Source organism: Nanorana parkeri, unplaced genomic scaffold (assembly GCF_000935625.1).
Source record: "Nanorana parkeri isolate BGI_ZX_2015 unplaced genomic scaffold, ASM93562v1 scaffold193, whole genome shotgun sequence".
NCBI classification, from domain to species: domain Eukaryota; kingdom Metazoa; phylum Chordata; class Amphibia; order Anura; family Dicroglossidae; genus Nanorana; species Nanorana parkeri.
In genome coordinates, this window is record NW_017306461.1 from 817,106 (window position 1) to 833,038 (window position 15,933).

At 42.0% G+C, this 15,933-nt stretch overlaps 1 protein-coding gene across 1 annotated transcript in view; it reads right to left on the reverse strand.

Moving 5' to 3' along the window:
• The window catches only part of DCT (dopachrome tautomerase), a 21,061-nt gene that overhangs the window by 4,036 nt on the left and 1,092 nt on the right, over positions 1–15,933 (reverse strand). Inside the window, exons 2-5 of the mRNA XM_018555352.1 lie at positions 7,347–7,646; positions 4,402–4,502; positions 3,988–4,154; positions 1,157–1,336 (exon numbers count right to left, since the gene is read on the reverse strand). Of these exons, the coding sequence (XP_018410854.1) occupies positions 1,157–1,336; positions 3,988–4,154; positions 4,402–4,502; positions 7,347–7,646 (748 nt within the window). The remainder of the gene's footprint in view (positions 1–1,156; positions 1,337–3,987; positions 4,155–4,401; positions 4,503–7,346; positions 7,647–15,933) is intronic.

The window sequence follows — 15,933 nt, forward strand, 5'->3', positions numbered from 1 at the left end:
GCGTTTCTCAAAAGTTCCCCCCCCCCCCCCCCCCCCCATTGAGGTGGTGGGGTATAAAGCTGGCATATTCTCCATCCTTAGATGAAAAAGCAGTAGAGAGCAACCAACTTTTTGGCCATGGATTTAAGCCTTCTTAAAAAAGGTCCTTACCTCCTGCAGGTATAAAGTAATGAGGAAAATATTCCATTCTTATAAAATTGTGTTTATTAACATTGGTGACCCTACAGTGGTCCCATTAACCCTTCCACCACTAAGCACTTTTAGTGCCAAAATGCTTATTTTAGGCCTGAGATTACTTTAAACCAACCCCCCAGAATTAAGTAAGTGTTGAATGCAGAGACCCTGTAGAATAAAATGATGGTGGTTGCATTGTTTTATGTTGCATGATATTAGCACAACTATTTATCAAACCCAAATTTTCAGTGGGAAAAAAAAAAAAAAATCTCAAGTGAAGATAAAACACAATGTATTATCCAATTTTGGGGGGTAAAAATATAAAAGATGAGGTTGTACCAAGCTTTAAAATTGCGTGTGCCAGTTAAAAAATTATAGTACCCAAAATGGTCCATAAGCGACACTTTAAAAGCTTTCACAGTTCCATTAACCATTTCCCTCACTCTGGCATTTGCGGCGATACCCAATATATGTGGCAGTATTGTTTTTGTGCTATGCATACTCAACCCAGAAAAATAAAAAATGGGTGTTATATCGATTCTATTTAACCTAACCATTTTTTTAAACTTTTTTTTTTGAACCCAACTTTATTGCTAAGCTATGTAATAGCACTTTAGTTGTGACAGGATCTCTTTGAGACATTAGGGGGTCTATTAGACCCCTAATGTCACCTTTGCACTTCAGCACTTCATGACCAAGCACAGATCTTGTGCTGTGGCCAGGGAATTACGGCTCACAAATGATGGCTCATTGTTGCTTCCAGGTTATTCGGAGATAGAGGATCTCCGCGAGTAAAGCCAACAGTTTTACACATGTCTGCTTACAGGGCCTGCTGCTACATGCTGGCAGCAAAAGGGTTAAAGTGAACCATTGCTTTTGATCTTAAAAAGGGGGGGGGGACGTCTTGCTAGATACAGTTACCTAACAATTAAACACCAACAAACCCAAAAAAAAAAAAAAAAAAAAAAAAAAAAAAACTTACCTGAAGCTAAAGGTAGAGTTTGTATAATAAGGAGGATTGTCAAACTCTGCAAGGGAAAGACATTTCTGTAAATCCTCCGTACTTGGCAGTCGTCCACCAGATGTGTCTATTGGGCTCCGGCGAATAAGGCCTTCATCGGTTCCATTGCACAGGGTAACAAGACGATTGTACTCATCCAGACTAGGATTTTAAATAGAAAAATTGAGTTTCTTCTACATACAAAAATGGGAAGAATTCCAACTCATAGAACATGCTCACACATTGCTTTCTTGTATGGATTACAAGAACTTTAAAGTGGACCAGTCCAAAACACTTAGTTTTGCATACCGTGGAGAAGGATTTAAAGGTCTCTGGTTATTATTGCTGTCAGGGGTGTCCTTGGGACAGGTAGTGACCAGTAGAGGTGCATTTGGATGAACTTGCTGAATCATAAAATTCAGTTGATTTGGCCGTTCATCTAAATAGGAAACGAATAATCCCATGCCGAATATACAAAAAAATTAAAATAACTTTATTTGGGCATATAGCAATTCATTTTGTATGGGCACCTCCATCTTGCTGTGTCCAATATGGTGGCACCCATACATGCATATGTCATCCGATGCCATGAGGCATCATACACCCTGTCTCAAAGATGGTGGCGTGCATGCACTGGTAGCCAATATGGCTGCCGCAAGTTCTGTTATTTTAATGTGCGCTTTCGGATGTGGAGGTTCGCTGCCTCTGAAACCAAAGACAGCACAATTTGTTTCCTCAAAACAAGTCAAAAAGGTGTTTCCCCTTTTCAATTAGCTTTGTCTGAAAAAAAATGATGCCGTGCACATGTCTAGTGACCAGAACTTCTAAAAAAGGACAAAGACAGCAATGAAAGTACCCTGTTTCTTAGCTAAGAGGGCAAGTACCCTTGGAGAGAATCTACCCTTTTTTTAAACTTAGATAGGGTTTCATTTTAACTTTTGCCCATTAGCTTTATAAAAGTAACGTAAGGGGATGAACCCAACAAATGTGTGATCACCTTCCAAGCTTTACCGTTTCATAGGCCAACAATACTTGCACAGGGCTGAATTTCTATCAAAAGAATATTACATAATAAAAAAGAGTGCAGCCCGCAGTACAACTATATTTGGACTCAGATAATACCCCAGTCAAAGCCAAAACAGCTGTAGCCCTCTTGTGGAGCAGGCCCTTTTAAGACTAATATTGTAGCTGATCGGGGCTTTGGTTAACAGACTAAGGTGCCCATACACCTTACAATTTATCTGCAGATTTTATGTGGTCAGATGGAAAAAGTGCAACAGATTGGCCCAGGTGGAGATTACTCCATCCACACAGTTAAGTGTAGATGGAGGAATCTGTTGCACCTTTTCCATCTGACCGCAGAAAAATTATTGTATGGGCACCTTTATGGGGAATGAGTCCTCTGCTCAGGAAGATACCTGCAGGACTACACTTCCCAGAGTGCTGTGGGAGGAGAGTGTACTCTGGCTGGAGGAGAACTTTCTCCATTCATTCCCTGCACGGAGAAGATGTGTGAAGCCAAGTCCAGAGCTGTTGTGTGCAGTAAGTTGCCGAAGCTGTATCCAGTGTCTCTGTCTACATGTCTGCTGGAACGAAGGGATCGACTGACCGCCATAGCCTCCCGGGTGATTGAGTGAGCTGAACCGGGTAAAGCTCCATACCGCAGTGTGGTGATCGTGGACGGTGAATTGGCATGGACGAGCGGATGCCCGGATCCACTGCCAATTTCAAAGCATGGTGACTCTTCCCCTGGGTGAACCATTTCCTCTCTTAAGGATATCTACTGACCGTACTGAACACCCCAGATGAACATTTCCCCTGCCCCCAACCCAGATGGGCGAGAGGCCTCTGGCCTATGCTTACCGATAAACCTCAAACACCGAGTCTGTTACCAAATACATTGGGCCCCAACGTTGGCTAGCCAAAAGATTATACCACTGGCCAGTTGGTTAGGTACCCAAGTACATTGGGACTGAGACAGGGTTTTACTCTAACTTTTATCCTATGTGGGGGGACTGTTGTCAGTACATCCATTGCTGCTATATAATCACTGTTCTAATTGAATCCACTATATATTTAGAGATTGTTTGATGACCGTATTAATGTAGACACGAATACACTCATTAATTTCAAGTAAACTGTGCTGTAGATCCATCATAGAGGGAGACCTGTTCAATTACTGTAGACCACCCTTTGAAGCCAGAGGGGGGTTAGACCAGTTGTAATGATCACTGACTACTATTTTTTTCCAGCAAGCCCATGGCCATCTGTGTGATTTAAAACTACATACCGTATATACTCGAGTATAAGCCGAGATTTTCAGCCCATTTTTTTGGGTGAAAAGTGCCCCCCTCGGCTTATATTCGGGACGGCTTATACTCGAGTATATACGGTATATGACACCCAAAAGTCTAAGGACTTTCTGGAACTCTTAAGGCTTTCTAAAAATCTCTCCCATTCAACTCCATTGAAATGCGACAGATAAGAAAGTCTCAATAGGATTTTCCACAGCCAGTGCAGATACCTAGACACTCTCAAAGTTTCACAGGATTTGAAAAGAGGACGGTAAGCATCTACTACAAAAATGATTGTAGGCAACTACACATAGTACAGTTGCTTAATAAATGTATTACAGTTTGTTGAAGCACTGGTTTGTTTATACCCAGAAATACACATTATGGCTAGTTTTCCAATCAAGAGCAATATACTCCACTCCATTTCCCACATGTTGTAAACAATTGTCAAAATATTTATTTTAGCCTTGAAAATTCTATCAAGCAGGAAGTATACTTGTGTCAAAGAGGATGAGTTACCTGTCACAAACTATCTCCCAGCGTGAAAACCTGGAACCAAGACTGATTAAAGTGGGATCATCTGGTCTGGGGGCACCAAACAGTTCATCTGTACAGACATCACATTCATTCCTGCCAGTTGCAAAATTCCAGTATGGCAAAGCAAAGGAGTCATTGCCAAGCATTCTCTGAAAGTAGAAAAAAAAGCAATAATTGGAAAAAGCAAACTTAGTGATATTAAAGTCAAAAGGATTTGAAGCTTTTTCAAATTCTGATGAAACCACTTACAATGGATGCTGCTCCACAGACACACATTACTGTGACTGGTACCAAGAGAGCAGGTTCCCCATATTGCAGCTGTAATTTTTTCATTAAAGTGGATATGGGAAAAGTTTGCACTAGACCCCTTTGCGGCCCATGCCATTGCCACATTACCTGTAAATCTCTCTCAAGCCGCAACAAGTGGTATCGATGCCAAGTAACAAATGCAGGACCCTTATGTGACAAATCAATAGCTTTGAATGGACGTCCTGGCCCTGGAATAGAAAAAAACAAATGACCAAAGTAAATTTAGTTTCTGCTCCAAGAGACAGTTATACTCATTGTGTTCATTGCTGCACCAAAGAGCTCGGTACAAGGATTAATGGACACGAGGCAGCATTTTCCGAAGGACAATCAATTGATTAATTGGATGTCAACAAAGTCATTTAATAGAACCTATTATGATTAGCCTAGTGAGGCAGAGTAATGATGCTGTTAAAAAGGTACAGTTTTAGGTCTACTGCATTTTAATAGTCTGAATAACTGAAGAGAAAAAAAAAAAGATATCGATATTGGGAAATTACTTTTTGCAGAAATAAAAATCTAGTAATTCTTTCCAATACAGAAAGGATCATTTAAAATTACGTTCCACAGGATACCGGTATATTCAACAGCTAAAGCAACATAAAAAGCAACCCATTTTGATCTTTCAGCATGAAGGGTTGTTACCAGTATACTTGAAATGCCATTAAGGTTTATTCTCTGTATCCAAACACAAGGACACCACTTAAATGTATAGGACCTTGGCATGATTAATGTGTTCCCAATATATTTGTAGCATGATAGTCATTGATCACATTAGATGAGCATCTGGTGAATGCAGTCCATGCTGTTTACTGCATATGTTCCAAAAGACACACACACACACCTGTAGGAGAGTCAAGAAAAGTTAATTCGAGTCAAATCTTAGTCAAAACAATGTCTTTGCCGATACTAGTAAATTAAAAAATAAATATTAATGTAATTTTATTGGTATCTATCTACCATTAGCTGTCTCATTTCCCACCTCGGCTTATATTCGGGACGGCTTATACTCGAGTATATACGGTATTTTGGCTTGGTCCAAATCATTTAACCCCTTTTTAGACCTGAAAAATTACTTAAAACCCCCAAGCATTATATTTTCTGAAAGCCAAGACCCTATACAATAAAATGGTGGCAGTTGCAAATTTTTATGTTGCACGCTATTAGCGCAACTCATCAAACCCCAACATTTAGTGGAAAATGCACTCAAATGCCCCAAAACACAATACCCATTTTAATAAAATATAAAAGATGGTTACAAGAAAATAGATACCCAACATGCCCAGGTTAAACATTGTGTGCATCTGTGAAAATTCAGTACCCCAAAAAGTCCATATACAAAGCTTTAAAAGCCCCTACAGGTCATCAGTTTAGAGATACGTGTAAATATTGGCCTTAGCATTTTTGCTCTCACTCCGGCGTGCGTGGCTATACAACTTGTGTAGCGCGATCATTGTTTTCATACGTAGGCTGACCCAACGCGTGTTTACGTGAAGATGTGCATTCTCGCAGGGGGCCTTTCAAAACTTTCACATTTATTTAAACAAAAATATGTTTTTTTTATAATTCAAATGCACTTCTCATTGCCATCACCTGGGGGAGGGCTTACAAGTCCCCCATGTGATAGCATATTGGCAGTGACAGGTACTCTAAAAGGTGATACTGGGGGGTCCAAAAGACTCCTAGTGTCGCCTTTACATTTGAAATAAGCTATTGAAGTGCAGGTCGCACTTCAATAGCTTATTTCTCGACTTCAGGAGCCCAGCAATGACAGCTATGGGACCGGAAGTGATGTAATCTGCATCGCTCCCAGTCTCATAGTACGGGGAGATCGGTGTCCCAGCCCACCTGCCGGACACCAGAGAAGCTGGTCCCAGGCCCGTAGGAGGGGCAGCAGAGCCTGGGAAGTGGGGGTGTTGAGCACCTGGGGAGGGAGAGGGGCAGGCCCATTTACCAGCCCGTAGAAGCGATCTGGCGGCAGCTGATGGGGGTTAAAATGTTTTGGGGCATGAAGGGGTTAAAATGTTTTGGACAAAGTCTGAACATTTTCTGACTATTTTCACAAACACTCATCACTAAGCAAGTTCAACTCAATTGTGCTAAACATTCCTTTTATGTTCACTATGGACTTGTTAGGGTCACCATACTAATTACAATCCATATGTACAATCTCCTTTGCAATTACCAAAACTATGTAATACGGAGGACATATCTAACTATTCAAGCATGCCCTCATACTACATAGCTGTTGGGAATCTAAAGGAGAATGTACAGTCAGATTGTAGCATGTATGGTAAGCTTCAGGGCTTGTTCACACCATATACAGTGCGTTCCAGCGCACTTAGCTGCTGGAACGCGCTGTATCGCATCCTGCATTCTGGGGCGGGAGGGGGTGTGGTGGTGCATTGAAGTAAATGGCACCGCAGCCACGCCCGCAGTGCGATCGCCCACACCCGAACGCGTGGCACATCAATGCCTGCATTCTGGTCCAGTGCAGTCTGAAAAAAAAATGGTGCAAAGTACTTTTTTCTGATCGCATTGGACCAGAATGCATTCTGGTGCTGGAGGGGGCGTGGCTGTGGTGTCATTGACTTCAATGCACCGCCATGCTCCAGAACACAGGGAGCTGGCCAGGATGTGATGTGTTCCAGCAGTGAATCATGCTAGAACGCACTGTATATGATGTGAACAAGCCTTATGGCCATTACAATCATAACTTGGTAAAGTCACATTTCAGAAAGGGCTACATCCAGTGGATTTCGGTGATAACAGTTTATCATTAAAAATATGCCTGTGGTGGATTTGCAGAGGAAACTGTGGGGAGGTGGAATTTATATTATTTTAAATGAGAAAATACTTGCATCACTATGTTTAGGTAGGGTGTGATGCAAAGTGCAGGACTTCCAGATTCAGATCACAGTAATGGGAAGATGCAAGTCAACAATATTTCCAGAAACCTTTAATCTAATAGCTCGCCACAAAAACAGATCTGCCGTTTCAAATGTTAAATTGAAATTTAAAAGAAAATAATATACCCAGCAAAGTGTCTCTGACGGAATAGTAATGAAGCCAGACAAAGAAGTTATAGATGCTGGTGTTCGATACTTGTGGTTGGGTTCCATTAGGCCCCAGAATAGCAAGCCAATGCTGAGTAGCAATTACATAATCGGGATGAATGGTGTTCTTTGAACGATCCAGCGCATCCAGGAACTGAGCTCTCTCCTGTGGAGTTAAGGAATGTATATTTTTACGGACAACTGGTGGCTTCCTCTGGTCACAGTTCGGTCCTGTCCATCCAAACTTACATTCTCCACAATTATAACCTGCAAAGTTTCCTGGGGAAAGAGATATATAAAGTTTAGTATAAAACTGCACATGTGACAGCATGCTGGGTCTACGATATGTAATTGTATCAGTATTGGATTCAAAACATGTACAGAAATAATGCATAGCAAAGCACAACCAGGGTTCCATCACATACCCAAATACTCCACCGCTTCCCCTGACCAGCCAAGGGGGTTTCGCCCTCCCGGTACCGGCCCGCACTGGGCACTGAAGGGGGAAAGGAAGCCAGCCTCATCTCCTGCAGCGCTAGGAGAATCCCTGGGGCTCCACAAGGTAGGCAAACCTACCCCTCTGCCCTACACAGGCAGGCCATACAAGGAAGACTTCCCGGGCAGCATCACCACATGGAAGCCCTCTCTCAGCGTTCTGTGACGCGCTCCCCAGCTTGACTGAGGAAACACAAAAGACTGAGGGAGTGGAGGAGAGGAGGGTCTTTTAAACAGATTAAGTGACGTGTTTCCTGTGTGTGGGGGAGGAGATTTCATCTCGTGATGCTGTCCTGGAAGACGTTATGGGAAATGTCATGTACTGCGTGTATATTCTAGGTCAGGGGTGCCCATTAGGTAGATCGTGATCTACCAGTAGCTCTCAAAGCTGATGCTGGTAGATCACGAAGGGTGTGAATGGTGGCCCCTTTATTCCATTTTGGTATATTTATTTCGCTGTGCACACATGATTACCCATTAGCCTGAGTCTGCCGAGCCAAGCTCCCTGACACCTTTCTTGTGGTTAAAGTGCTATGTACCGTGTTTCCCCGAAAGTAAGACCCACCCCGAAAGTAAGACCTACCCCGAAAGTAAGACCTACCCCGAAAGTAAGACCTAGCGCTATCTTCAGGGATTTCTGTAATATAAGACCTACCCCGACAATAAGACCTAGTTCAGGGTAGGTCTTATATTACCAAAATCCCTGAAGATAGCGCTAGGTCTTATTTTCGGGGTAGCTACACATAACTGAATTTTAAATGTAAAGACAGGCCGCAGCTCCCGCCCACACGCCAGGCCGCCCGATGGAAGCGGCATATCATCCGCCAACTTCAACTCCTACGGCTGTGTCTGCGGAAAGCTTGTGTAATGACACCAGACATTTTGCCTTACTATAATTTTTGCCACCCAAGGCACCAGCTGCAACCTGCACCTGACTTATCAGTTTGGAGCAGTGAGAGGACTAGGAGAAGATTGGCACTTTGCACACATTCTATTTAGCCATAGCAATGAATGCATCAATGCCTTGTTGCTATCTGAGCAAACCCGCACAGAAATAAGAATTTATCTAGTGAAATGTTCTGTAATGATCAATCTGCCTTCCTAATGTAAAATCTATTTTAACAAACTGGACAGGGCAGTCTTTATAGATTTAACTCTGTAAAACATTACACAAAAAAAAAAAAAAAATCTTGTAAACTCTTCCTTATAGCGATTCAGTTTTAGGCACATAGATTTTAACCTTATTCAACATAAAATGATAGCATTATGTTTTCATTGTATTTGGTTCATGAAGTTACCCTGGAAAATGAAAAATTGGTCAGGGGCCTTTTCTAGAGAAAGAAAAAAAAAAGAGATTCGTAATCATATGCATTAAATGGTATTAGCACACAGTCTCAGATTTATAGGCATAGCAAGCTAATAAAACATTCAAAACCCGTAAGTATAGATTATAAAAATGTCACTTTTCAAAAAGGACCTGGACAGGGTAGACATGCAGCAGAATAACCATTGGTATATACAGTCAGGGCTGGATTTGCCACAAGGCCTGGCCTCGGGGAGGCACGCAGTAGAGGGGAGACAGGGATGGGGAATTCCTATCTTCAACACCCCGGGACATGCAGTTCTTTTCCTACATTTAGCCCTGCTTTGGGCAAGCAGAGCTAAAATGTAGAGCGGGGAAGCCGCCACTCGCTTTGTACAAGTGATCTCGGCGAGGTCACCGAGATCACTTGTATGCAGCCTGCAGGTCTGCCCCCCCTCCTTTCGCCAGCTACCTCTCTCTGGAGATGGAGATCGCTTGAGAATGGAGAGCAGGGAGCAGAGCATGCCTATTTACTGCTCTGCTCCATGTGAACACTGAGATGGGAGAAATGCATTTGCTCAGCTGTCACAAGAGTTCCAGCACAGTGCTGTGCTCAAACTCCTCTATTGGAGGTGACAGGTTCAAAAAAAGGGAACCTGTCACCTCCAAATGCTATCACACAGGGGCTTGTTAGTTCCTGTGATATCAATTTTTATTTTATTTTGTTTTTCACCTTTCACTTAACTTTATTGCCAAGATAAAGTGAAAAAAAGGATTATGATTATTATGAGAAAATTAACCCTGCCCCCCTCCCGCCCCATCTGGTGTCCATTCTCCACTAGGGGGAGGCACAAAGGAACCTGCTCTTGTGTAAATCTGGCCCTACATACAGTATATCGATATCTGCAGATAGCACAAGCAATACTTCTTGTAATGCTAATATTCCCACACATAAATACAAGACTTGGAAAGGGTCTCTTGGTCATGCAATACTGGTACTAGGGATGAGTTTGGGTTTGGTGCTAGCATGGGTTTTATGCATGTTCAAAGGTTCACAGTCCTGGTGAATTGATTGTTAATTTCGCTGGGCTAAGTGCTTTTTAACCATAATGCAATGCATGGTCTTTGAATTTAGGTCAGCTGGCTTACAAAGGCCAACAGTATTCAGGTTATGTGCCACTTCCATCACTTCTAAGAGGGTGGGTTCCCAGCAGCCATTTGTCAATGTGTGTTGTGTGTTGGAGTAGTTCAGGGTGAACCAGTCTGTTTAAGGAGTGTTAGTTGCTACACTGTTTTACATTTCTGTGGACTGCCATCTGGTAGACTACATATTCTGGTGCATACCCCCTGCCCACCCCATGTCAGAAACCCAACAGACCTTCAGACTACCCTTTTGTGTATGCCAGCAACAAATGTAGTTGCCGTTTAGCCACTCCCCCTTGTTTTATTTTCTATTTCACAATTATATTAGCCAGCACACTATATATGTATATATATAAAAAAAGCGCTCCATACTACTGTAGTAATATGACAAAGATTTATTAGGCACTCAAAATGTCTTCCACAGGAGAACATTCAAAAAAATGGTAGGTTTATAACACAGGTGACCAAAAACGAAATCACAAGATAGATGTATTTAGTGGTTTTAAAATGTCATATCAGCGATTGTAGCTTACATATTTCTCTCATGACAGGTTGTTTAATAGTGGATCCAAGGAAAGGGCCAAAATCAGACACTGAACCAACCAGACTACTACGGAAGCCAAAAGCTCAGGGGTTAACGTTGCCAGCCTTTTCCTTTAAGATAGGTTTACGCTGGCCACGCACGCAGCAGGTTTCTAGAAATTTCAACTTTTTAAACCAACTAACTTTTAAAGTACAGATCTGACTGACCAATGGACCTACCACCAACACTTGTGTTTCATGGTTTTAACTGAAACGGTTGGCAGTAGGTTGCCATTGAATTGTTATGGCTATCGAAAGCTTGTTGGCATGGTAGAAAGTTGTCAAGTGTATGGCTTTGACAGCCAAAGTGTATGGCTTTGTGACCACATAGGATAAGGATGATTAGAAGATATTTCCCTTGCAACTCAGTGCTGGCCACTGAACTGGACTGATGTGCCACACCTATTTGCCAGCAGCCTTACCAAAAACCGTGCACACAGTAGCACCTCTTTTAAAAAGGGATAGGTAGAAAAGTCAAATCAGGAAGCCCAAAATGCAGCTAAGATATGTAGTCAGCAACAAAGGAATACAAGAATATGGTAAAACGCATAAACATGTGTAGTTCAGGAAGTTATACAACAATACTTTGAATGGAAATAAATGTATATGTGTAGATTGACACAGGTGAGGTTGTCTAAAGTGGAGGAATAGGGGTCCTACACAAATTTTGTCATGGGGTTAAATTTTTCATAGATTTGCCTCTTGTCTTTATCCAAGCTTTGCAAGTCATAAAATGTGTGTAATATATTTTACTGTCAGCAAAATGCCTGTGGAGTTTGTCGCCATCAAATATCCATGCAATACTGATTAGGAACCAGTGAACTGAATGAATACAAGTTCCAGATAAATGCCATGTCTTGAGGCTGCTTCACAAAAAAACGGCTCGTTAGGTTCACCATTAGGAGCAACTTTTCAAAAATGTAACCATGAGCATTCAGCTCCAGAGTGAGCCTTCGTGGCCTACTGTTGTGGAGATGGTCCAGGGAACATCTCTTTAATGAAGCATCTGTTGAGAACAGTTTGTGTAAACACATTGTGCCATCTATCTAAGATTGCAGAGTTGGGCTCAAGCAGCATGGCAAATTTAATAGTTGTGTGTCAAAATTAATTTAGCCGCTCCTAGTAACACAGGGTTACAACTAAATCACTGTCACCCGATAACTAATTAAAAGAAAAACAAAATCATTCCTGTTTAACTGACTGGAAAATGTATTTTACATGGGAATTGATGCTGTGCAATCACACTGAGCACAAGGCATCTCATTGATGTGTAAGTGCATATCTACCAAAACAAAGTCTACTTGGACACTGGTTTACACACACACACACACACACTATATGTGAGGGGGAGGGATTGTGCTTGGCAGTGTTCCTACATTCGAATGCCCAAGTCAAAACTTTGCAGCTACAGATCCCTTCCAGCACGCAGAAAAGAGAATGTCTGCTTTTCAATCACAAATACCATTCTAAGTGGAATCTTCCGTAGCTTTTGTCACTGTCTGTTCCTCCGTTCAGGATGCGCTCTCAAAAAAACACAAGAGCAAGATATTAGAACACTAATACAAATAGGGATTCAAAGTAAGCTTCAGATAGCAGAAAAATGGCCAAGATCATAGGTTCAGTGTTGGAGAACTATGAGGTGAGGGAAAAGCACTCACCTCATAGTTCTCCTTTAAAGTGCAGCTGTGCCCTCACTATGGACAATTAAAGCAGAACTGAAGCCAATGTTTTACATTTTGGGTAAAGTAATCGAGGGTTAGAACACGTCAGATTTTTAGTGCCATTTTTATCAAATGGGGAGATTTCCCTTCATTTCCTGTCCCATTGCCACAACAGAAGTGGAGAAACACCTCCTGGTGGTCAGCAAGGTCACCAGAACTAGTGTCCCCATCTATTCCCGTTTTGAACACAACCCAAATTTTGGGATTTTCTTTGACTGAGAACAGTCACCACTCTGACAGTCCAAGGATCTGCAAGTCTTCACTTCCTATACAGTGTATAAGATGCAAGGACGCCGAGGGACACTCCACCGGCATATCTGTCCAGGCCATTTTAGAATATCTTTGTAAAATACGCAACAATGTATCTATGCACACTTTCTTTGCTTTACTCTACAACATGGTTTCTTTACTCTACAATTGCTTTTAACGTAATCACTTTTACACACACACACACACACACACACACACACACACACGTCAAAAACACATCTGAAAAGGACAGAACACTATGTTCAGTATTATAAGGTTGCTCGTGCTGAACATTGGATGTATGGTAATGTGGCTTAGTGGTTAATGCTTCTGCCTTGCAGCAATGAGTCCCCGGTTCATATCCTGGTCAGGTCACTATCCGCAAGGAGTTTGCATGCACTCCACGTGCTTGTGTGGGTTTCCTCTGGGTACTTTGCTTTCCTCCCACACTACAAAGACATGCTGGAAGGGTAATAGCCTTCTGTATGCATGCATTGGAGATAAGGACCATAGATTGTAAGCTCCTTGAGGGTAGGGACTGATGTGAATGTGCACTATGTAAAAGCGCTGCGTAAATTGTCAATGCTATATAAATACCTATAATAAGTAAATATACTCGTCTGTAGTGACTGAACCTTTTATGGAATTTTAGGAAAACCGTAATCATGTCTGGCATAGTATATTATATAGTGAAGATAGGTCACCAGCAATCCCAAGTGCTGAGGTTCTGCACGGCGTCAGCCGTGGTGGTCACGTCATGCATCTATCTACATTGGTCACAACATTGTATGGTGTGCAGCAGGCACTTTCAACAATGTAGTATATTGACACCAAAGTCCTGTGGCACAATATTTCCCTTTTTTTGAATAAAATCATGGTCAGTCGACAGTCCCTAGGATCAATGCTGGCTCTAGGAATTCTACAAAATTCACCAAGCCCTGGTAAAGAAGATGATCACAATATTCAGTGTGTGATTTGGGAAATGCTTACTCCTGGCATGTTCATGCATTTCAGTTTTGGCAGCTATGAAATAAAATAGGTTGGTATATTTGAGCGAGTTCCTACTTAAACAAGAACCCTGGGCAAAACTTTTAACCCTTTCAGTGGTGCTTCCCCCACACTGCAAGGCTTAACTGCTTGTTTTTGGTCTAGGAAGGAAAATAAAGATATACTACCCAACCCTTGGAGCCTGCCGGCAGTGACAGCGCTCCCTCTAGCGATGTTATGTCCCTTAGTGTCCTGAGCCTATACACACTGTATAGAATGTGATCACTCAGGGACCTTAGACCATTGCAGCAGTGGGTGAGCAAGGCTGGGGGGGAGCGGTCAAAGAGCAAGCTGGCTTTGAGGATCAGGCGAGTATAACTTTTTTTTATCTTCCTTCCTAGACCAATACAAGCAGTTAGCCCTTGCAGTGTGAGGGTAGCCCCACTGCCTGAAAGCAGTGTCCCTAGAAAAAGCTATATTGCAATAACAAACTAGATTTTTATAGCATCTTTTATAGAACAAAAATACACTTACAACAATAATAGAAAGTCACACTGCGATGTTATCTGGCAGATTCCTCTATTCTGCTGACTGTCCCATTTGTACGGTGCATAACTTTTCTGAAATGTCTTCCTACACAAAACTTTTATACAGGATTTATAAAGTGCCCATCAGTTTGCACAGCGCTTTACAAATGGGGGGAGACAGTACAGTTACAATACAATAGGGTAGGAGGGCTCTGCTCGTGAGAACTTACAATCTCCTTTATAGGGATTTTACTTGACACCGTCAAAATATAAATAAAATACAATAATTTGTCAAACTCAGCCATGCAGTTCTAAACTAGTTGTCTACTAGTAGAAGAACGATAAACAATTCACTACTGCTGTGGGGGAACAAAAATGGGGGCGAGTCACTAAAGTAAATGTTCACCGAGTTGAGTAAATGCAGATTCACATTACTAATCAACCTTGTATGTTCTAGCAGAAATCACAGTAATTTAGCAATACCCTTTAAAAAGGGAAATAACTTAATATAATTGAGGAGCTCATCACCGGTACAAATGAGCACAAGTGCAGCAGAAAAAAACGCAGGTTGCTCGTGGCAAACGCGATTTGAGCCAGGTTTAAAGGTGCCCATACACCTTGCGCTCATCGGATGAAACTTTTCGTCCGGTGATCGAACCGTCGTACAATTTTCGTACGACGGCCCCATCCCGCCCCGATTATCGCAAGGTTCAATCAGCGGTAGTTAGAAAAAAAACACCTGGACGAATTGCGGTAATCGACCGCAGGTATTTTCGTTTGCGCATGAGTAGTGTTAATCGTACAACGTTTGACGTGTGGAAACGCCAAACTTGCGAAAATCGACTGAAATTTTCGAACATGCAGGAAAGACAAAAGTCGTACAGTACTGGCGGTTGCACATTCCCCATACACCTTGCGATTGTTGTATGAAAAGTCGATCGCATACGATCGTAAGGTGTTTTGGGAACCTATAGAGAGATCTCTCCCTTCCATTGCATCTCTTGGGCAAGAAGTAAAGAGAAATCTCTCCTAGGTGACCAAAGGAAAAAAAAAAAAAAAAGTTTAAATAAAAACCAAAAAGGAAAGAGACTACATATACAGACTCATTCACACATGTGCAGTGACGTGCGTTTTTCCACATCAGATATACCACTTTTTTTTCCTATGTGCCTCGATCACATCAAAACTCTGTCAATCCAGTAATGGCACTTCCCAGACTCTGTAGAGATGCGAGTTGCAGTCAGCTGTGTTAAAAAGCAGCACAAATGCATTTTACACAAGTAAACTCCTAAACAGACACAGCAAATAAAAGGAATTTTAACAATGGTAAATTTGACCTGTCCAAGAAGTCAGGCTGATAAATGAATACGGACACATGTGAGGCACCATTCACATCTGAGCATTTTGTAGATGCCTGATAACTTAGCACTACAAAAACCTCAGCACAAGGAATCCCATTGTTTTCTATAGCTGCTGTTTACATCTGAGTGCTCTGTCACATGTTTCAAATGCCTGTACTGTGAGGGGGAACCCCACACGAGCTTCTTATGAAGGGGGGG